The sequence below is a fragment of the Nerophis lumbriciformis genome, linkage group LG16 (genome assembly GCF_033978685.3).
Source record: "Nerophis lumbriciformis linkage group LG16, RoL_Nlum_v2.1, whole genome shotgun sequence".
In the NCBI taxonomy this organism is placed as follows: Eukaryota; Metazoa; Chordata; class Actinopteri; order Syngnathiformes; family Syngnathidae; genus Nerophis; species Nerophis lumbriciformis.
In genome coordinates, this window is record NC_084563.2 from 29,315,486 (window position 1) to 29,340,409 (window position 24,924).

Genomic DNA, 24,924 nt, shown 5'->3' on the forward strand with positions numbered 1-24,924 from the left:
TATATTTTAATACCACTTTTTAACCAAATGTATTAATTAATTAATTAAACTACTTATGTTGTCAAGTTATCCCCCCCCCAAAAAAAATCCAGTTTTTAATTACCTTTGGTGTTTGTTATCATTATTATTATTATTATTATTATTATTATTATTATTATTATAAAAAATAAAAACATTATTTAAAAAAAATAATAATACAGAAAAAATAAATATATATATATATATATATATATATATATATATATATATATATATATATATATATATATATAATTACAAAAAAAATATTCTGTGTACAGACACTGAAAAAGCATTTTAAATGTACATTTAGAAGGTTTTTAACCCTTTGTGTTCGTTACTTTTAAGGCAGGGATCACAAACATGTTCTGACTTTCTACAAAATAAAAAGAGCAAAATAAAAAGAGCTACTAAATTTTGTAACATTTCTTTTCCTGGCTTATTTCAACCCAACCAGAGTGTTGCTAAATGTTGGTATTTATTTTATATTTATAAAAAATCTTCATCTGCATCTTACTGTATGTTTCGGTATGCTTTTTTTTTTCTAGCACAGGTTTTTCCTGACATAAATCACTATTCAACCTAATAAAAAAAATTATTTGACCCTGTGGTGAGCTACAATTTAAAAAAAAAAACATTGGTCAAAGATCTTCTATTAGACAGAAGTATTTTGTTTTGTTTTTAAGGACCTACAATTAAAAAAATATTGGTCAAAAATCCTCTATACGACAAGACAAGTATTTGGTTTTAAGGACCTACAATTGGGAATTGTTCAATATACAAAGCCCAAAAGCAGTGAAGTTGTCACGTTGTGTAAATGGTCAATAAAAAGAGAATACAACAAATCCTTTTCAACTTATATTCAATTGAATAGACTGCAAAGACAAGATATTTCATGTTCACACTGAGAAACTTTGCAAATAATATGAACTTAGAATTAAATGGCAGCAACACATTGCAAAAAAAGGCATTTTTACCAGTGTGTTACATGGCCTTTCCTTTTAACAACACTCAGTAAAGGTTTGGGAACTGAGGAGACACATTTTTGAAGTGGAATTCTTTCCCATTCTTGCTTGATGTACAGCTTAAGTTGTTCAACAGTCTCCCTTCTCATATTTTAGCCTTCACACATTTTCAATGTCTGGACTACAGGCAGGCCAGTCTAGTACCTGCACTCTTTTACTATGAAGCCACGCTGTTGTAACACGTGGCTTGGCATCGTCTTGCTGAAATAAGCAGGGGCGTCCATGATAAAGTTGCTTGGATGACAACATATGTTGCTCCAAAAGCTGTATGTACCTTTCAGCATTAATGGTGCCTTCACAGATGTGTAAGTTACCCATGTCTTGGCCACTAATACACCTCCATACCATCACACATGCTGCCTTTTACACTTTGCGCCTATAACAGTCCGGATGGTTTTTTTCCTATTTGGTCCAGAGGACACCACGTCCACAGTTTCCAAAAACAATTATAAATGTGGACTCGTCGGACCACAGAACACTTTTCCACTTTGCATCAGTCCATTTTAGATGAGCTTGGGCCCAGTGAAGTGTTTTTGGGTGTTGTTGATAAATGGCTTTGGCTTTGCATAGTAGAGTTTTAACTTGCACTTACAGATGTAGCGACCAACTGTAGTTACTGACAGTGGGTTTCTGAAGTGTTCCTGAGCCCATGTGGTGATATCCTTTACACACTGATGTGGCTTTTTGATGCAGTACCGCCTGAGGGCTTCAAGGTGTCATCATGGCTTACGTCCAGTGATTTCTCCAGAGTCTCTGAACCTTTTGATGATATTACGGAGCGTAGATGGTGAAATCCCTAAATCCCTTGTTGAGAAATGTTGTTCTTAAACAATTTGCTCAGGCATTTGTTGACAAAGTGGTGACCCTCGCCCCGTCCTTGTTTGTGAATGAGTGAGCATTTCATGGAAGCTGCTTTTATACCCAATCATGGCACCCACCTGTTCCCAATTAGCCTGTTCACCTGTGGGATGTTCCAAATAAGTCTTTGATGAGCATTCCTCAACTTTCTCACTCTTTTTTGCCACTTGTGCCAGCTCTTTTGAAACATGTTGCAGGCATCAAATTCCAAATGAGCTAATATTTGCAAAAAATAACAAAGTTTTCCAGTTTTAACGGTAAATATCTTCAATTGTATTCAATTGAATATAAGTTGAAAAGGATTTGTTGTATTCTCTTTTTATTTACGTGACAACTTCACTGCTGTTGGGGGTTTTGTAGATTGAACAGGAGTCAAAAGAAACATCTTCACTTCCATCCAGGTGGGGACCTTATAGGGCCACTCAGTGTCCATGTCCACACACAATAAAGTGTGGTACCCAAGTCTACCCAGAATCCTTTGCTGCAACGCTCCTCTCCTCTGTGCTTGTGTGTCATGTTCTCCTGAGTGATGACTAACTTCTTCCTGCTGCCTCCTTTTCCAACCTTCTCTGTCTCTTTCACCCTCAGATGCCCTCTTATTTCTTCTCCAAGGCAAGAGCTCGCTTTCTCTCCTTTGCTAATCCCTTTTTTCCCCCAACACACTTTTTCTCCTCGCCCTCTCCCACGCGTGAGGACCTGGAATCCTCTCAAAGGGTTCCTTCTCACCAGGAGCCTTCAGTGTCCACGCTTGCATGGTCACATGGTCACACGGTCACATGGTCACATGACCTAACGACACCACTGTAAAAGTGTGTGGCGTCACGTTTTCCGCCAGCGCCGGGAAAGAATGACTTCGGTCCACCGTCTCATGGATAACACTGTCTTTTTTTTAATGCATTCTAAAGCGTAAAATACTGCGAGTACAAGGTAGCTAACGCTAGTACGCTATTGCTCCAAAATAAAGCACCAACAATACTCCATTTACATGTCCTGACCTGAATATGAACAAGTATTAGTGATATTGTTATTATAAGTGCTAACACAGAGGAACTACTTTTAGAGAGCTAACTAGCTTATGCTGCTATATTGACATATTGAGCCGCTACATGGCCTCTGAGTTGATGAAAGTTAATTGTAGATGATAAATCATGCCTCTCACCTGGATAGTAGAAGGTTGTGGACATAAACACACAAGTTGGTCAACTTTGACATCCAGCTTAGACTCGAAGATGGCCAGAAAGACACATTTTTTTAACCCTTTGTGAGGATGATGATGAATTGTTGATGTAAAGAGGAAGATATAAACATGCCATCAGTCTTTATCCCAGTGAGAGCAAACGTTGTACAGTAAGTGATTGTTTTAGTATGTTTTATATCTTGTTTAGCACTTAGCAATACTGCTACATGGTGCTTAATGTTTGACTACGCACAGCTTATAAAACTTGTACATCATCCTCCTTATATTCAGGATTAAAAATGACCTTAATATGTAAATATTACCTGTTATTATGAATGTTACTAGATACTACATATATACTTACATCATGTATATATTGCATGTTATTATGAATGTTACTACATGACATATATACTTACATCATGTATATATTACATGTTATTATAAATGTTACTACATGACATATATACTTACATCATGTATATATTACATGTTATTATGAATGTTACTACATGACATGTATACTTACATCATGTATATATTACATGTTATTATGAATGTTACTACATGACATGTATACTTACATCATGTATATATTACATGTTATTATGAATGTTACTACATTACATACAGTATATACTTACATCATGTATATATTACATGTTATTATAAATGTTACTACATGACATATATACTTACATCATGTATATATTACGTTATTATGAATGTTACTACATGACATATATACTTACATCATGTATATATTACATGTTATTATGAATGTTACTACATGACATGTATACTTACATCATGTATATATTACATGTTATTATGAATGTTACTACATGACATATATACTTACATCATGTATATATTACATGTTATTATAAATGTTACTACATGACATATATACTTACATCATGTATATATTACATGTTATTATGAATGTTGCTAGATACTACATATATACTTACATAATGTATATATTACATGTTGTTGGCTGCGATGGTGGGGGAGGATGCCGGACAGACCTGGCAGGCCCAAACGCATTGTGAGGGTTTGCTGGGAACGTCTGGCAGAGTCTCCTGTCAGAGAGAGTTTAAATTCCCACCTCCGGAAGAACTTTGAACGTCACGAGGGAGGTGCTGGACATTGAGTGCGAGTGGACCATGTTCCGCGCCTCTATTGTCGAGGCGGCTGATTGGAGCTGTGGCCGCAAGGTAGTTGGTGCTTGTCGTGGCGGTAATCCTAGAACCCGTTGGTGGACACCGGCGGTGAGGGATGCCGTCAAGCTGAAGAAGGAGTCCTATCTGGTTCTTTTGGCTCATAGGACTCCTGAGGCAGCGGACAGGTACCGACAGGCCAAGCGGTGTGCGGCTTCAGCGGTCGCAGAGGCAAAAACTTGGACATGGGAGGAGTTCGGGGAAGCCATGGAAAACGACTTCCGGACGGCTTCGAAGCAATTCTGGACCACCATCCGCCGCCTCAGGAAGGGAAAGCAGTGCACTATCAACACCGTGTATGGTGAGGATGGTGTTCTGCTGACCTCGACTGCGGATGTTGTGGATCGGTGGAGGGAATACTTCGAAGACCTCCTCAATCCCACCAACACGTCTTCCTAAGAGGAAGCAGTGCCTGGGGAGTCTGTGGTGGGCTCTCCTATTTCTGGGGCTGAGGTTGCTGAGGTAGTTAAAAAGCTCCTCGGTGGCAAGGCCCCAGGGGTAGATGAGATCCGCCCGGAGTTCCTCAAGGCTCTGGATGCTGTGGGGCTGTCTTGGTTGACAAGACTCTGCAGCATCGCGTGGACATCGGGGGCGGTACCTCTGGATTGGCAGACCGGGGTGGTGGTTCCTCTCTTTAAGAAGGGGAACCGGAGGGTGTGCTCTAACTATCGTGGGATCACACTCCTCAGCCTACCCGGTAAGGTCTATTCAGGTGTACTGGAGAGGAGGCTACGCCGGATAGTCGAACCTCGGATTCAGGAGGAACAATGTGGTTTTCGTCCTGGTCGTGGAACTGTGGACCAGTTCTATACTCTCGGCAGGGTCCTTGAGGGTGCATGGGAGTTTGCCCAACCAGTCTACATGTGTTTTGTGGACTTGGAGAAGGCATTCCACCGTGTCCCTCGGGAAGTCCTGTGGGGAGTGCTCAGAGAGTATGGGGTATCGGACTGTCTGATTGTGGCAGTCCGCTCCCTGTATGCTCAGTGCCAGAGCTTGGTCCGCATTGCCGGCAGTAAGTCGGACACGTTTCCAGTGAGGGTTGGACTCCGCCAAGGCTGCCCTTTGTCACCGATTCTGTTCATAACTTTTATGGACAGAATTTCTAGGCGCAGTCAAGGCGTTGAGGGGTTCTGGTTTGGTGGCTGCAGGATTAGGTCTCTGCTTTTTGCAGATGATGTGGTCCTGATGGCTTCATCTGGCCAGGATCTTCAGCTCTCACTGGATCGGTTCGCAGCCGAGTGTGAAGCGACTGGGATGAGAATCAGCACCTCCAAGTCCGAGTCCATGGTTCCCGCCCGGAAAAGGGTGGAGTGCCATCTCCGGGTTGGGGAGGAGATCTTGCCCCAAGTGGAGGAGTTCAAGTACCTCGGAGTCTTGTTCACGAGTGAGGGAAGAGTGGATCGTGAGATCGACAGGCGGATCGGTGCGGCGTCTTCAGTAATGCGGACGCTGTATCGATCCGTTGTGGTGAAGAAGGAGCTGAGCCGGAAGGCAAAGCTCTCAATTTACCGGTCGATCTACGTTCCCATCCTCACCTATGGTCATGAGCTTTGGGTTATGACCGAAAGGACAAGATCACGGGTACAAGCGGCCGAAATGAGTTTCCTCCGCCGGGTGGCGGGGCTCTCCCTTAGAGATAGGGTGAGAAGCTCTGCCATCCGGGGGGAGCTCAAAGTAAAGCCGCTGCTCCTCCACATGGAGAGAAGCCAGATGAGGTGGTTCGGGCATCTGGTCAGGATGCCACCCGAACGCCTCCCTAGGGAGGTGTTTAGGGCACGTCCAACCGGTAGGAGGCCGCGGGGAAGACCCAGGACACGTTCGAAAGACTATGTCTCCCGACTGGCCTGGGAACGCCTCGGGGTCCCACAGGAAAAGCTGGACGAAGTGGCTGGGGAGAGGGAAGTCTGGGCTTCCCTGCTTAGGCTGCTGCCCCCGCGACCCGACCTCGGATAAGCGGAAGAAGATGGATGGATGGATGGATACATGTTATTATGAATGTTACTACATTACATATATACTTACATCATGTATATATTACATGTTATTATGAATGTTACTACATGACATATATACTTACATCATGTATATATTACATGTTATTATGAATGTTACTACATGACATATATACTTACATCATGTATATATTACATGTTATTATGAATGTTACTACATGACATATATACTTACATCATGTATACATTACATGTTATTATGAATGTTACTAGATACTACATATATACTTACATCATGTATATATTACATGTTATTATGAATGTTACTACATGACATATATACTTACATCATGTATATATTACATGTTATTATGAATGTTACTACATGACATATATACTTACATCATGTATATATTACATGCTATTATGAATGTTACTACATGACATATATACTTACATCATGTATGTATTACATGTTATTATGAATGTTACTAGATACTACATATATACTTACAGTGTGTATATAAAACAATAATGGAGGCTTTTAGATGTTTTTAGGGTGTGTTGTATGTGGATTAGCATGACTTTTACAACCACCATTGTTAGCTGACTCTTGCTAGCATTTATTTAAGAGTTAAAAACAAAAACATGTTTTGTCGTACATTAGGCAAAAAAAAAAGTACAGTTTGCTTTTAAGCGAGACTAATAGTCCCAGATGATGTTCCTTTGAGCAAACCGCACAAGAGTTGTGCTGGTGGTCCACTTATCCTACATCTTCCCGTAAGTGCAGCCCTCGCCGTCCCACCGTGGGCGAGCGTTCCCGTCCCGCTAGTCTCTCAAGGTCCGCTGGGAAGAGGGTTGAAAAGACGTAATTACAGCCTGAACTTTAATCCTTAATGCCGTGTCTTTGATGTGAGGACCCGGGGGGGGGGGATCAGCGAGCAGCGTTGGCTTTGGCCTGATTCCGCCCGGGTCCGCTGGGACGGCGCCCTCTCCTTGTGGCCGAGTGGAGGAACTGCAAGTCCGGTCATGTGACCGAGGAGCGTTCTGGGAACTGGAAGCTCACGTGGAGTCATGTGATGCTCCTCACTGTGCCGGCTTTTAGCAGAGAACCTCAAACACAACACAACCTGCACCTTAGAAAGTCACACAACTGTTGTATCACGTCACACAAACACTAAAGCTCCTCACAACTTTCTCACACATTTGTCTTCTTCTGTGTGCGTACGCCAGGACTATTCAACTCCACTCTTCACAAAACTAAGAATACCTCACTTTTCCTAAGATCATAAACTATGATGATTTTAATCTACATTTAAACACTTCCTTGTGGTCTAGATCATATTTTACATGACAATATGCCAGTAGTACTACAGCAGAAAAACATTGGTCAAAGATCCTCTACACGACAAGAGTAGTATTCTGTTTTAAGGACCTACAAGTTAAAAAAAAACATTAGTCAAAGATCCTCTATACAACAAGAGTAGTATTCTGTTTTAAGGACCTACAAGTTAAAAAAAAAAACATTAGTCAAAGATCCTCTATACAACAACAGTAGTATTCTGTTTTAAGGACCTACGAGTTAAAAAACACATTAGTAAAAGATCCTCGATACGATAAGAGAAGTATTTTGTTTTAATGAACTACAATTTAAAAAAAACATTGGTCAAAGATCCTCTATACGACAAAAGTATTCTGTTTCAAGGACCTACAATAAAAAAAAAAACATTGGTCAAAGATCCTCTACACGATAAAAGTATTCTGTTTTAAGGACCTGCAATTCAAAAAAAAACATTTGTCAAAGATCCTCTATACGATAAGAGAAGTATTTTGTTTTAAGGACCTACAATTTAAAAAAAAACATTGGTCAAAGATCCTCTATACGACAAAAGTTTTCTGTTTTAAGGACCTACAATTTAAAAAAAAAACATTTGTCAAAGATCCTGTATACGATAAGAGAAGTATTTTGTTTTAAGGACCTACAATTAAAAAAAAACATTTGTCAAAGATTCTCTATACGATAAGAGAAGTATTTTGTTTTAAGGACCTACAATTTAAAAAAAAACATTGGTCAAAGATCCTCTATACGACAACAGTATTCTGTTTTAAGGACCTACAATTAAAAAAAAAAACATTGGTCAAAGATCCTCTATACGACAAAATTATTCTGTTTTAAGGACCTACAATTTAAAAAAAAAACATTTGTCAAAGATCCTCTATACGACAAGAGTAGTATTCTCTTTTAAGGACCTACGAGTTAAAAAAAAAACATTAGTAAAAGATCCTCTATACGACCAGAGAAATATTTAGTTTTAAGGACCTACAATTTAAAAAAACATTGGTCCAAGATCTTCGATACGACGAGAGAAGTATTTTGTTTTAAGGACCTACAGTTTTTTAAAAAAACATTAGTCGAACATCCTCTATATGATAAGAGAAGTATTTTGTTTTAAGGACCTACAATTTAAAAAAAACATTGGTCAAAGATCTTCTATACGATAAGAGAAGTATGTTTGTTTTAATGACCTACAGTAAAAACATTAGTCAAAGATGCTCCGTAGGACAAAATAAGTATTTTGTTTTTAAAGACCTACGATTTAAAAATACATTTATCAAAGATCCTCTATACGACCAGAGAAACATTTTGTTTTAAGGACCTACAATTTAAAAAAACATTGGTCAAAGATCCTCTATACGACAAGAGAAGTATTCTGTTTTAAGGACCTACAATCAAGAAAATACATTTGTCAAAGATCCTTTATACGACCAGAGAAATATTTTGTTTTAAGGACCTACAATTTAAAAAAACATTGGTCAAAGATCCTCTATACAACAAGAGAAGTATTTTGTTTTAAGGACCTACAAGTTTAAAAAAAAAACATTAGTAAAAGATCCTCTATACGACAAGAGAAGTATTTTGTTTTAAGGACCTACAATCTAAAACAAACATTGGTCAAAGATCCTCTATAAGATAAGAGAAGTATTTTGTTTTAAGGACCTACAATTTAAAAATACATGAGTCAAAGATCCTCTATATGATAATAGCACTGTGCTTTTTTTAAGGACCGAGCCCAAAAAAAAAACATGAGTCAAAGATCCTCTATATGATAGTAGCACTCTGCTGTTTTTAAGAACTTGCCATACAAACATGAGTCAAAGATCCTCTCTATATGAGAACTGTTCTTTTTTAAGGACCTATTGCAAAACAGCCAAAGATCAGCTATATTGAGAGGATGTCCCAGTTGTTGAATAGCCCTGCTGTACACACGGTGCTCATGCACTTCTTTCTCTTCATCGTGTCCTCAAATAAAAAATGTTTTTTAAGAAACGCTGACTTTGTCTCACTAGATTTCCCATCCTTCCTCCCCAGGTGAAGTGTGACCAGTACTGGCCCACGCGAGGGACAGAAACCTACGGTCTGATCCAGGTCACTCTGCTGGACACGGTGGAGCTGGCCACCTACTCCGTCAGGACCTTTGCTCTGTACAAGGTAACAATCTTTGATTTTGCCCGTGTTTATTCAAATATTTATGCTGCTCGTATTGACACTTGCCATCACTCTGTTAGTGACACTTTATCTTCATGTACTCCAAGACTGTTGTACTTGATGTGTCTATATAGTAGTCCAGGGTTTTGTTCATAAACCTGCAAGCAAAAACATCATATTTTGGCCTGGGAGTGTACTACTAGTATGTGTGTGTGTGTGTGTGTGTGTGTGTGTGTGTGTGTGTGTGTGTGTGTGTGTGTGTGTGTGTGTGTGTGTGTGTGTGTGTGTGTGTGTGTGTGTGTGTGTGTGTGTGTGTGTGTGTCTCCAGAGCGGCTCCAATGAGAAGCGAGAAGTTCGTCACTTCCAGTTCACGGCCTGGCCAGACCACGGCGTGCCCGAGCATCCCACCCCGTTCCTGGCCTTCCTGCGTCGGGTGAAGGCCTGCAACCCTCCAGATGCTGGACCCATGATCGTCCACTGCAGGTGTGACTGCAGCTGACTCCTGCCTGCCTGCCTGCACATTTTACAGCCTGAACGTCATAAATGTCATACGTTTTGATACTTGGCACCATCTTAGAAGTATGCTAACATCTCTCTTATTAGCATGCTAATGTTTTATACTAACTTTTTGCTCATTTTGTTTATATTTATACCTAAAAATCATACATTTTGATATTTGGCAACACCATAGAAGTTTGCTAACGCCTCTTATATTAGCGTGCTAATGTTAGCATGCTAACGTTTTAGTCTAGCTTTTTAGCTAAATATGTATGTTTAAACCTAAAAATATTGGATTTTGATACTTGGCGCCATCTTAGAAGTATGCTAACGCCTCTTATATTAGCATGCTAATGTTAGCATGCTAACGTTTTATGCTAGCTTTTTTTTAGCTAAATATGTATGTTTAAACCTAAAAATATTGGATTTTGATACTTGGCACCATCTTAGAAGTATGCTAACGTCTCTTATATTAGCATGCTAACGTTTTAGTCTAGCTTTTTAAGATATTTTGTATGTTTGTACCTCAAAATCATAGATTTTGATGTTTGGCACCATCTTAGAAGTATGGTAACGCCTCTTATATTAGCGTGCTAATGTTAGAATGCTAACGTTTTATGCTAGCTTTTTAGCTAAATATGTATGTTTAAATATAAAAATATTGGATTTTGATACTTGGCGCCATTTTAGAACTATGCTAACGCCTCTTATATTAGCGTGCTAATGTTAGCATACTAACGTTTTATGCTAGCTTTTTAGCTAAATATGTATGTTTAAATATAAAAATATTGGATTTTGATACTTGGCGCCATTTTAGAACTATGCTAACGCCTCTTATATTAGCGTGCTAATGTTAGCATACTAACGTTTTATGCTAGCTTTTTTTAGCTAAATATGTATGTTTAAACCTAAAAATATTGGATTTTGATACTTGGCCATCTTAGAAGTATGCTATCGCCTCTTATATTAGCATGCTAATGTTAGCATGCTAACGTTTTATGCTAGCTTTTTTTAGCTAAATATGTTTGTTTAAACCTAAAAATATTGGATTTTGATACTTGGCGCCATTTTAGAAGTATGCTAACGCCTCTTATATTAGCGTGCTAATGTTAGCATACTAACGTTTTATGCTAGCTTTTTTTAGCTAAATATGTTTGTTTAAACCTAAAAATATTGGATTTTGATACTTGGCACCATCTTAGAAGTATGCTAACGTCTCTTATATTAGCATGCTAACGTTTTAGTCTTGCTTTTTAACATATTTTGTATGTTTGTACCTCAAAATCATAGATTTTGATGTTTGGCACCATCTTAGAAGTATGGTAACGCCTCTTATATTAGCGTGCTAATGTTAGAATGCTAACGTTTTATGCTAGCTTTTTAGCTAAATATGTATGTTTAAATATAAAAATATTGGATTTTGATACTTGGCGCCATTTTAGAACTATGCTAACGCCTCTTATATTAGCGTGCTAATGTTAGCATACTAACGTTTTATGCTAGCTTTTTTTAGCTAAATATGTATGTTTAAACCTAAAAATATTGGATTTTGATACTTGGCCATCTTAGAAGTATGCTATCGCCTCTTATATTAGCATGCTAATGTTAGCATGCTAACGTTTTATGCTAGCTTTTTTTAGCTAAATATGTTTGTTTAAACCTAAAAATATTGGATTTTGATACTTGGCGCCATTTTAGAAGTATGCTAACGCCTCTTATATTAGCGTGCTAATGTTAGCATACTAACGTTTTATGCTAGCTTTTTTTAGCTAAATATGTATGTTTAAACCTAAAAATATTGGATTTTGATACTTGGCGCCATCTTAGAAGTATGCTAACGCCTCTTATATTAGCATGCTAATGTTAGCATGCTAACGTTTTATGCTAGCTTTTTTTTAGCTAAATATGTATGTTTAAACCTAAAAATATTGGATTTTGATACTTGGCACCATCTTAGAAGTATGCTAACGTCTCTTATATTAGCATGCTAACGTTTTAGTCTAGCTTTTTAAGATATTTTGTATGTTTGTACCTCAAAATCATAGATTTTGATGTTTGGCACCATCTTAGAAGTATGGTAACGCCTCTTATATTAGCGTGCTAATGTTAGAATGCTAACGTTTTATGCTAGCTTTTTAGCTAAATATGTATGTTTAAATATAAAAATATTGGATTTTGATACTTGGCGCCATTTTAGAACTATGCTAACGCCTCTTATATTAGCGTGCTAATGTTAGCATACTAACGTTTTATGCTAGCTTTTTAGCTAAATATGTATGTTTAAATATAAAAATATTGGATTTTGATACTTGGCGCCATTTTAGAACTATGCTAACGCCTCTTATATTAGCGTGCTAATGTTAGCATACTAACGTTTTATGCTAGCTTTTTTTAGCTAAATATGTATGTTTAAACCTAAAAATATTGGATTTTGATACTTGGCCATCTTAGAAGTATGCTATCGCCTCTTATATTAGCATGCTAATGTTAGCATGCTAACGTTTTATGCTAGCTTTTTTTAGCTAAATATGTTTGTTTAAACCTAAAAATATTGGATTTTGATACTTGGCGCCATTTTAGAAGTATGCTAACGCCTCTTATATTAGCGTGCTAATGTTAGCATACTAACGTTTTATGCTAGCTTTTTTTAGCTAAATATGTTTGTTTAAACCTAAAAATATTGGATTTTGATACTTGGCACCATCTTAGAAGTATGCTAACGTCTCTTATATTAGCATGCTAACGTTTTAGTCTTGCTTTTTAACATATTTTGTATGTTTGTACCTCAAAATCATAGATTTTGATGTTTGGCACCATCTTAGAAGTATGGTAACGCCTCTTATATTAGCGTGCTAATGTTAGAATGCTAACGTTTTATGCTAGCTTTTTAGCTAAATATGTATGTTTAAATATAAAAATATTGGATTTTGATACTTGGCGCCATTTTAGAACTATGCTAACGCCTCTTATATTAGCGTGCTAATGTTAGCATACTAACGTTTTATGCTAGCTTTTTTTAGCTAAATATGTATGTTTAAACCTAAAAATATTGGATTTTGATACTTGGCCATCTTAGAAGTATGCTATCGCCTCTTATATTAGCATGCTAATGTTAGCATGCTAACGTTTTATGCTAGCTTTTTTTAGCTAAATATGTTTGTTTAAACCTAAAAATATTGGATTTTGATACTTGGCGCCATTTTAGAAGTATGCTAACGCCTCTTATATTAGCGTGCTAATGTTAGCATACTAACGTTTTATGCTAGCTTTTTTTAGCTAAATATGTTTGTTTAAACCTAAAAATATTGGATTTTGATACTTGGCACCATCTTAGAAGTATGCTAACGTCTCTTATATTAGCATGCTAACGTTTTAGTCTTGCTTTTTAACATATTTTGTATGTCTGTACCTCAAAATCATAGATTTTGATGTTTGGCACCATCTTAGAAGTATGGTAACGCCTCTTATATTAGCGTGCTAATGTTAGAATGCTAACGTTTTATGCTAGCTTTTTAGCTAAATATGTATGTTTAAATATAAAAATATTGGATTTTGATACTTGGCGCCATTTTAGAAGTATGCTAACGCCTCTTATATTAGCGTGCTAATGTTAGCATACTAACGTTTTATGCTAGCTTTTTTTAGCTAAATATGTATGTTTGTACCTCAAAATCATAGATTTTGATGTTTGGCACCATCTTAGAAGTATGGTAACGCCTCTTATATTAGCATGCTAATGTTAGCATGCTAACGTTTTATGCTAGCTTTTTTTAGCTAAATATGTATGTTTAAATATAAAAATATTGGATTTTGATACTTGGCGCCATTTTAGAACTATGCTAACGCCTCTTATATTAGCGTGCTAATGTTAGCATACTAACGTTTTATGCTAGCTTTTTTTTAGCTAAATATGTATGTTTAAACCTAAAAATATTGGATTTTGATACTTGGCCATCTTAGAAGTATGCTAACGTCTCGTATATTAGCATGCTAATGTTAGCATGCTAACGTTTTATGCTAGCTTTTTTTAGCTAAATATGTATGTTTAAATATAAAAATATTGGATTTTGATACTTGGCGCCATTTTAGAAGTATGCTAACGCCTCTTATATTAGCATGCTAACGTTTTAGTCTTGCTTTTTAACATATTTTGTATGTTTGTACCTCAAAATCATAGATTTTTATGTTTGGCACCATCTTAGAAGTATGGTAACGCCTCTTATATTAGCGTGCTAATGTTAGAATGCTAACGTTTTATGCTAGCTTTTTAGCTAAATATGTATGTTTAAATATAAAAATATTGGATTTTGATACTTGGCGCCATTTTAGAAGTATGCTAACGCCTCTTATATTAGCGTGCTAATGTTAGCATACTAACGTTTTATGCTAGCTTTTTTTAGCTAAATATGTATGTTTAAACCTAAAAATATTGGATTTTGATACTTGGCCATCTTAGAAGTATGCTATCGCCTCTTATATTAGCATGCTAATGTTAGCATGCTAACGTTTTATGCTAGCTTTTTTTAGCTAAATAGGTATGTTTAAATATAAAAATATTGGATTTTGATACTTGGCGCCATTTTAGAAGTATGCTAACGCCTCTTATATTAGCGTGCTAATGTTAGCATACTAACGTTTTATGCTAGCTTTTTTTAGCTAAATATGTTTGTTTAAACCTAAAAATATTGGATTTTGATACTTGGCACCATCTTAGAAGTATGCTAACGTCTCTTATATTAGCATGCTAACGTTTTAGTCTTGCTTTTTAACATATTTTGTATGTTTGTACCTCAAAATCATAGATTTTGATGTTTGGCACCATCTTAGAAGTATGGTAACGCCTCTTATATTAGCGTGCTAATGTTAGAATGCTAACGTTTTATGCTAGCTTTTTAGCTAAATATGTATGTTTAAATATAAAAATATTGGATTTTGATACTTGGCGCCATTTTAGAAGTATGCTAACGCCTCTTATATTAGCGTGCTAATGTTAGCATACTAACGTTTTATGCTAGCTTTTTTTAGCTAAATATGTATGTTTAAACCTAAAAATATTGGATTTTGATACTTGGCCATCTTAGAAGTATGCTATCGCCTCTTATATTAGCATGCTAATGTTAGCATGCTAACGTTTTATGCTAGCTTTTTTTAGCTAAATATGTATGTTTAAATATAAAAATATTGGATTTTGATACTTGGCGCCATTTTAGAAGTATGCTAACGCCTCTTATATTAGCGTGCTAATGTTAGCATACTAACGTTTTATGCTAGCTTTTTTTAGCTAAATATGTTTGTTTAAACCTAAAAATATTGGATTTTGATACTTGGCACCATCTTAGAAGTATGCTAACGTCTCTTATATTAGCATGCTAACGTTTTAGTCTTGCTTTTTAACATATTTTGTATGTTTGTACCTCAAAATCATAGATTTTGATGTTTGGCACCATCTTAGAAGTATGGTAACGCCTCTTATATTAGCGTGCTAATGTTAGAATGCTAACGTTTTATGCTAGCTTTTTAGCTAAATATGTATGTTTAAATATAAAAATATTGGATTTTGATACTTGGCGCCATTTTAGAACTATGCTAACGCCTCTTATATTAGCGTGCTAATGTTAGCATACTAACGTTTTATGCTAGCTTTTTAGCTAAATATGTATGTTTAAATATAAAAATATTGGATTTTGATACTTGGCGCCATTTTAGAACTATGCTAACGCCTCTTATATTAGCGTGCTAATGTTAGCATACTAACGTTTTATGCTAGCTTTTTTTAGCTAAATATGTATGTTTAAACCTAAAAATATTGGATTTTGATACTTGGCCATCTTAGAAGTATGCTATCGCCTCTTATATTAGCATGCTAATGTTAGCATGCTAACGTTTTATGCTAGCTTTTTTTAGCTAAATATGTTTGTTTAAACCTAAAAATATTGGATTTTGATACTTGGCGCCATTTTAGAAGTATGCTAACGCCTCTTATATTAGCGTGCTAATGTTAGCATACTAACGTTTTATGCTAGCTTTTTTTAGCTAAATATGTTTGTTTAAACCTAAAAATATTGGATTTTGATACTTGGCACCATCTTAGAAGTATGCTAACGTCTCTTATATTAGCATGCTAACGTTTTAGTCTTGCTTTTTAACATATTTTGTATGTTTGTACCTCAAAATCATAGAGTTTGATGTTTGGCACCATCTTAGAAGTATGGTAACGCCTCTTATATTAGCGTGCTAATGTTAGAATGCTAACGTTTTATGCTAGCTTTTTAGCTAAATATGTATGTTTAAATATAAAAATATTGGATTTTGATACTTGGCGCCATTTTAGAACTATGCTAACGCCTCTTATATTAGCGTGCTAATGTTAGCATACTAACGTTTTATGCTAGCTTTTTTTAGCTAAATATGTATGTTTAAACCTAAAAATATTGGATTTTGATACTTGGCCATCTTAGAAGTATGCTATCGCCTCTTATATTAGCATGCTAATGTTAGCATGCTAACGTTTTATGCTAGCTTTTTTTAGCTAAATATGTTTGTTTAAACCTAAAAATATTGGATTTTGATACTTGGCGCCATTTTAGAAGTATGCTAACGCCTCTTATATTAGCGTGCTAATGTTAGCATACTAACGTTTTATGCTAGCTTTTTTTAGCTAAATATGTTTGTTTAAACCTAAAAATATTGGATTTTGATACTTGGCACCATCTTAGAAGTATGCTAACGTCTCTTATATTAGCATGCTAACGTTTTAGTCTTGCTTTTTAACATATTTTGTATGTCTGTACCTCAAAATCATAGATTTTGATGTTTGGCACCATCTTAGAAGTATGGTAACGCCTCTTATATTAGCGTGCTAATGTTAGAATGCTAACGTTTTATGCTAGCTTTTTAGCTAAATATGTATGTTTAAATATAAAAATATTGGATTTTGATACTTGGCGCCATTTTAGAAGTATGCTAACGCCTCTTATATTAGCGTGCTAATGTTAGCATACTAACGTTTTATGCTAGCTTTTTTTAGCTAAATATGTATGTTTGTACCTCAAAATCATAGATTTTGATGTTTGGCACCATCTTAGAAGTATGGTAACGCCTCTTATATTAGCATGCTAATGTTAGCATGCTAACGTTTTATGCTAGCTTTTTTTAGCTAAATATGTATGTTTAAATATAAAAATATTGGATTTTGATACTTGGCGCCATTTTAGAACTATGCTAACGCCTCTTATATTAGCGTGCTAATGTTAGCATACTAACGTTTTATGCTAGCTTTTTTTTAGCTAAATATGTATGTTTAAACCTAAAAATATTGGATTTTGATACTTGGCCATCTTAGAAGTATGCTAACGTCTCGTATATTAGCATGCTAATGTTAGCATGCTAACGTTTTATGCTAGCTTTTTTTAGCTAAATATGTATGTTTAAATATAAAAATATTGGATTTTGATACTTGGCGCCATTTTAGAAGTATGCTAACGCCTCTTATATTAGCATGCTAACGTTTTAGTCTTGCTTTTTAACATATTTTGTATGTTTGTACCTCAAAATCATAGATTTTTATGTTTGGCACCATCTTAGAAGTATGGTAACGCCTCTTATATTAGCGTGCTAATGTTAGAATGCTAACGTTTTATGCTAGCTTTTTAGCTAAATATGTATGTTTAAATATAAAAATATTGGATTTTGATACTTGGCGCCATTTTAGAAGTATGCTAACGCCTCTTATATTAGCGTGCTAATGTTAGCATACTAACGTTTTATGCTAGCTTTTTTTAGCTAAATATGTATGTTTAAACCTAAAAATATTGGATTTTGATACTTGGCCATCTTAGAAGTATGCTATCGCCTCTTATATTAGCATGCTAATGTTAGCATGCTAACGTTTTATGCTAGCTTTTTTTAGCTAAATAGGTATGTTTAAATATAAAAATATTGGATTTTGATACTTGGCGCCATTTTAGAAGTATGCTAACGCCTCTTATATTAGCGTGCTAATGTTAGCATACTAACGTTTTATGCTAGCTTTTTTTAGCTAAATATGTTTGTTTAAACCTAAAAATATTGGATTTTGATACTTGGCACCATCTTAGAAGTATGCTAACGTCTCTTATATTAGCATGCTAACGTTTTAGTCTTGCTTTTTAACATATTTTGTATGTTTGTACCTCAAAATCATAGATTTTGATGTTTGGCACCATCTTAGAAGTATGGTAACGCCTCTTATATTAGCGTGCTAATGTTAGAATGCTAACGTTTTATGCTAGCTTTTTAGCTAAATATGTATGTTTAAATATAAAAATATTGGATTTTGATACTTGGCGCCATTTTAGAAGTATGCTAACGCCTCTTATATTAGCGTGCTAATGTTAGCATACTAACGTTTTATGCTAGCTTTTTTTAGCTAAATATGTATGTTTAAACCTAAAAATATTGGATTTTGATACTTGGCCATCTTAGAAGTATGCTATCGCCTCTTATATTAGCATGCTAATGTTAGCATGCTAACGTTTTATGCTAGCTTTTTTTAGCTAAATATGTATGTTTAAATATAAAAATATTGGATTTTGATACTTGGCGCCATTTTAGAAGTATGCTAACGCCTCTTATATTAGCGTGCTAATGTTAGCATACTAACGTTTTATGCTAGCTTTTTTTAGCTAAATATGTTTGTTTAAACCTAAAAATATTGGATTTTGATACTTGGCACCATCTTAGAAGTATGCTAACGTCTCTTATATTAGCATGCTAACGTTTTAGTCTTGCTTTTTAACATATTTTGTATGTTTGTACCTCAAAATCATAGATTTTGATGTTTGGCACCATCTTAGAAGTATGGTAACGCCTCTTATATTAGCGTGCTAATGTTAGAATGCTAACGTTTTATGCTAGCTTTTTAGCTAAATATGTATGTTTAAATATAAAAATATTGGATTTTGATACTTGGCGCCATTTTAGAACTATGCTAACGCCTCTTATATTAGCGTGCTAATGTTAGCATACTAACGTTTTATGCTAGCTTTTTTTAGCTAAATATGTATGTTTAAACCTAAAAATATTGGATTTTGATACTTGGCACCATCTTAGAAGTATGCTAACGTCTCTTATATTAGCATGCTAACGTTTTAGTCTAGCTTTTTAACATATTTTGTATGTTTATACCTCAAAATCATAGATTTTGATGTTTGGCGCCATCTTAGAAGTATGGTAACGCCTCTTATATTAGCGTGCTAATGTTAGAATGCTAACGTTTTATGCTAGCTTTTTAGCTAAATATGTATGTTTAAATATAAAAATATTGGATTTTGATACTTGGCGCCATTTTAGAACTATGCTAACGCCTCTTATATTAGCGTGCTAATGTTAGCATACTAACGTTTTATGCTAGCTTTTTAGCTAAATATGTATGTTTAAATATAAAAATATTGGATTTTGATACTTGGCGCCATTTTAGAACTATGCTAACGCCTCTTATATTAGCGTGCTAATGTTAGCATACTAACGTTTTATGCTAGCTTTTTTTAGCTAAATATGTATGTTTAAACCTAAAAATATTGGATTTTGATACTTGGCCATCTTAGAAGTATGCTATCGCCTCTTATATTAGCATGCTAATGTTAGCATGCTAACGTTTTATGCTAGCTTTTTTTAGCTAAATATGTTTGTTTAAACCTAAAAATATTGGATTTTGATACTTGGCGCCATTTTAGAAGTATGCTAACGCCTCTTATATTAGCGTGCTAATGTTAGCATACTAACGTTTTATGCTAGCTTTTTTTAGCTAAATATGTTTGTTTAAACCTAAAAATATTGGATTTTGATACTTGGCACCATCTTAGAAGTATGCTAACGTCTCTTATATTAGCATGCTAACGTTTTAGTCTTGCTTTTTAACATATTTTGTATGTTTGTACCTCAAAATCATAGAGTTTGATGTTTGGCACCATCTTAGAAGTATGGTAACGCCTCTTATATTAGCGTGCTAATGTTAGAATGCTAACGTTTTATGCTAGCTTTTTAGCTAAATATGTATGTTTAAATATAAAAATATTGGATTTTGATACTTGGCGCCATTTTAGAACTATGCTAACGCCTCTTATATTAGCGTGCTAATGTTAGCATACTAACGTTTTATGCTAGCTTTTTTTAGCTAAATATGTATGTTTAAACCTAAAAATATTGGATTTTGATACTTGGCCATCTTAGAAGTATGCTATCGCCTCTTATATTAGCATGCTAATGTTAGCATGCTAACGTTTTATGCTAGCTTTTTTTAGCTAAATATGTTTGTTTAAACCTAAAAATATTGGATTTTGATACTTGGCGCCATTTTAGAAGTATGCTAACGCCTCTTATATTAGCGTGCTAATGTTAGCATACTAACGTTTTATGCTAGCTTTTTTTAGCTAAATATGTTTGTTTAAACCTAAAAATATTGGATTTTGATACTTGGCACCATCTTAGAAGTATGCTAACGTCTCTTATATTAGCATGCTAACGTTTTAGTCTTGCTTTTTAACATATTTTGTATGTCTGTACCTCAAAATCATAGATTTTGATGTTTGGCACCATCTTAGAAGTATGGTAACGCCTCTTATATTAGCGTGCTAATGTTAGAATGCTAACGTTTTATGCTAGCTTTTTAGCTAAATATGTATGTTTAAATATAAAAATATTGGATTTTGATACTTGGCGCCATTTTAGAAGTATGCTAACGCCTCTTATATTAGCGTGCTAATGTTAGCATACTAACGTTTTATGCTAGCTTTTTTTAGCTAAATATGTATGTTTGTACCTCAAAATCATAGATTTTGATGTTTGGCACCATCTTAGAAGTATGGTAACGCCTCTTATATTAGCATGCTAATGTTAGCATGCTAACGTTTTATGCTAGCTTTTTTTAGCTAAATATGTATGTTTAAATATAAAAATATTGGATTTTGATACTTGGCGCCATTTTAGAACTATGCTAACGCCTCTTATATTAGCGTGCTAATGTTAGCATACTAACGTTTTATGCTAGCTTTTTTTTAGCTAAATATGTATGTTTAAACCTAAAAATATTGGATTTTGATACTTGGCCATCTTAGAAGTATGCTAACGTCTCGTATATTAGCATGCTAATGTTAGCATGCTAACGTTTTATGCTAGCTTTTTTTAGCTAAATATGTATGTTTAAATATAAAAATATTGGATTTTGATACTTGGCGCCATTTTAGAAGTATGCTAACGCCTCTTATATTAGCATGCTAACGTTTTAGTCTTGCTTTTTAACATATTTTGTATGTTTGTACCTCAAAATCATAGATTTTTATGTTTGGCACCATCTTAGAAGTATGGTAACGCCTCTTATATTAGCGTGCTAATGTTAGAATGCTAACGTTTTATGCTAGCTTTTTAGCTAAATATGTATGTTTAAATATAAAAATATTGGATTTTGATACTTGGCGCCATTTTAGAAGTATGCTAACGCCTCTTATATTAGCGTGCTAATGTTAGCATACTAACGTTTTATGCTAGCTTTTTTTAGCTAAATATGTATGTTTAAACCTAAAAATATTGGATTTTGATACTTGGCCATCTTAGAAGTATGCTATCGCCTCTTATATTAGCATGCTAATGTTAGCATGCTAACGTTTTATGCTAGCTTTTTTTAGCTAAATAGGTATGTTTAAATATAAAAATATTGGATTTTGATACTTGGCGCCATTTTAGAAGTATGCTAACGCCTCTTATATTAGCGTGCTAATGTTAGCATACTAACGTTTTATGCTAGCTTTTTTTAGCTAAATATGTTTGTTTAAACCTAAAAATATTGGATTTTGATACTTGGCACCATCTTAGAAGTATGCTAACGTCTCTTATATTAGCATGCTAACGTTTTAGTCTTGCTTTTTAACATATTTTGTATGTTTGTACCTCAAAATCATAGATTTTGATGTTTGGCACCATCTTAGAAGTATGGTAACGCCTCTTATATTAGCGTGCTAATGTTAGAATGCTAACGTTTTATGCTAGCTTTTTAGCTAAATATGTATGTTTAAATATAAAAATATTGGATTTTGATACTTGGCGCCATTTTAGAAGTATGCTAACGCCTCTTATATTAGCGTGCTAATGTTAGCATACTAACGTTTTATGCTAGCTTTTTTTAGCTAAATATGTATGTTTAAACCTAAAAATATTGGATTTTGATACTTGGCCATCTTAGAAGTATGCTATCGCCTCTTATATTAGCATGCTAATGTTAGCATGCTAACGTTTTATGCTAGCTTTTTTTAGCTAAATATGTATGTTTAAATATAAAAATATTGGATTTTGATACTTGGCGCCATTTTAGAAGTATGCTAACGCCTCTTATATTAGCGTGCTAATGTTAGCATACTAACGTTTTATGCTAGCTTTTTTTAGCTAAATATGTTTGTTTAAACCTAAAAATATTGGATTTTGATACTTGGCACCATCTTAGAAGTATGCTAACGTCTCTTATATTAGCATGCTAACGTTTTAGTCTTGCTTTTTAACATATTTTGTATGTTTGTACCTCAAAATCATAGATTTTGATGTTTGGCACCATCTTAGAAGTATGGTAACGCCTCTTATATTAGCGTGCTAATGTTAGAATGCTAACGTTTTATGCTAGCTTTTTAGCTAAATATGTATGTTTAAATATAAAAATATTGGATTTTGATACTTGGCGCCATTTTAGAACTATGCTAACGCCTCTTATATTAGCGTGCTAATGTTAGCATACTAACGTTTTATGCTAGCTTTTTTTAGCTAAATATGTATGTTTAAACCTAAAAATATTGGATTTTGATACTTGGCACCATCTTAGAAGTATGCTAACGTCTCTTATATTAGCATGCTAACGTTTTAGTCTAGCTTTTTAACATATTTTGTATGTTTATACCTCAAAATCATAGATTTTGATGTTTGGCGCCATCTTAGAAGTATGGTAACGCCTCTTATATTAGCGTGCTAATGTTAGAATGCTAACGTTTTATGCTAGCTTTTTAGCTAAATATGTATGTTTAAATATAAAAATATTGGATTTTGATACTTGGCGCCATTTTAGAAGTATGCTAACGCCTCTTATATTAGCGTGCTAATGTTAGCATACTAACGTTTTATGCTAGCTTTTTTTTAGCTAAATATGTATGTTTAAACCTAAAAATATTGGATTTTGATACTTGGCACCATCTTAGAAGTATGCTAACGTCTCTTATATTAGCATGCTAACGTTTTAGTCTAGCTTTTTAACATATTTTGTATGTTTGTACCTCAAAATCATAGATTTTGATGTTTGGCGCCATCTTAGAAGTATGGTAACGCCTCTTATATTAGCGTGCTAATGTTAGAATGCTAATGTTTTATGCTAGCTTTTTAGCTAAATATGTATGTTTAAATATAAAAATATTGGATTTTGATACTTGGCGCCATTTTAGAAGTATGCTAACGCCTCTTATATTAGCGTGCTAATGTTAGCATACTAACGTTTTATGCTAGCTTTTTTTTAGCTAAATATGTATGTTTAAACCTAAAAATATTGGATTTTGATACTTGGCACCATCTTAGAAGTACGCTAACGTCTCTTATATTAGCATGCTAACGTTTTAGTCTAGCTTTTTAACATATTTTGTATGTTTATACCTCAAAATCATAGATTTTGATGTTTGGCGCCATCTTAGAAGTATGGTAACGCCTCTTATATTAGCGTGCTAATGTTAGAATGCTAACGTTTTATGCTAGCTTTTTAGCTAAATATGTATGTTTAAATATAAAAATATTGGATTTTGATACTTGGCGCCATTTTAGAAGTATGCTAACGCCTCTTATATTAGCGTGCTAATGTTAGCATACTAACGTTTTATGCTAGCTTTTTTTAGCTAAATATGTATGTTTAAACCTAAAAATATTGGATTTTGATACTTGGCACCATCTTAGAAGTATGCTAACGTCTCTTATATTAGCATGCTAACGTTTTAGTCTAGCTTTTTAACATATTTTGTATGTTTATACCTCAAAATCATAGATTTTGATGTTTGGCGCCATCTTAGAAGTATGGTAACGCCTCTTATATTAGCGTGCTAATGTTAGAATGCTAACGTTTTATGCTAGCTTTTTAGCTAAATATGTATGTTTAAATATAAAAATATTGGATTTTGATACTTGGCGCCATTTTAGAAGTATGCTAACGCCTCTTATATTAGCGTGCTAATGTTAGCATACTAACGTTTTATGCTAGCTTTTTTTTAGCTAAATATGTATGTTTAAACCTAAAAATATTGGATTTTGATACTTGGCACCATCTTAGAAGTATGCTAACGTCTCTTATATTAGCATGCTAACGTTTTAGTCTAGCTTTTTAACATATTTTGTATGTTTGTACCTCAAAATCATAGATTTTGATGTTTGGCGCCATCTTAGAAGTATGGTAACGCCTCTTATATTAGCGTGCTAATGTTAGAATGCTAACGTTTTATGCTAGCTTTTTAGCTAAATATGTATGTTTAAATATAAAAATATTGGATTTTGATACTTGGCGCCATTTTAGAAGTATGCTAACGCCTCTTATATTAGCGTGCTAATGTTAGCATACTAACGTTTTATGCTAGCTTTTTTTAGCTAAATATGTATGTTTAAACCTAAAAATATTGGATTTTGATACTTGGCACCATCT

The 24,924-nt window shown here is 34.5% G+C and overlaps 1 protein-coding gene across 6 annotated transcripts in view; it reads left to right on the forward strand.

Annotated features, from left to right (window-relative positions):
* The window catches only part of LOC133617150 (receptor-type tyrosine-protein phosphatase delta-like), a 353,800-nt gene that overhangs the window by 295,609 nt on the left and 33,267 nt on the right, over nucleotides 1-24,924 (forward strand). For 3 of the 6 annotated variants that reach the window (XM_061976926.2, XM_061976925.2, XM_061976929.2), the window contains 3 exons: nucleotides 2,490-2,513; nucleotides 9,624-9,743; nucleotides 10,069-10,223. In XM_061976926.2, the coding sequence (XP_061832910.2) occupies nucleotides 2,490-2,513; nucleotides 9,624-9,743; nucleotides 10,069-10,223 (299 nt within the window). The remainder of the gene's footprint in view (nucleotides 1-2,489; nucleotides 2,514-9,623; nucleotides 9,744-10,068; nucleotides 10,224-24,924) is intronic. The other 3 variants (XM_061976930.2, XM_061976928.2, XM_061976927.2) reach the window with 1 other exon arrangement.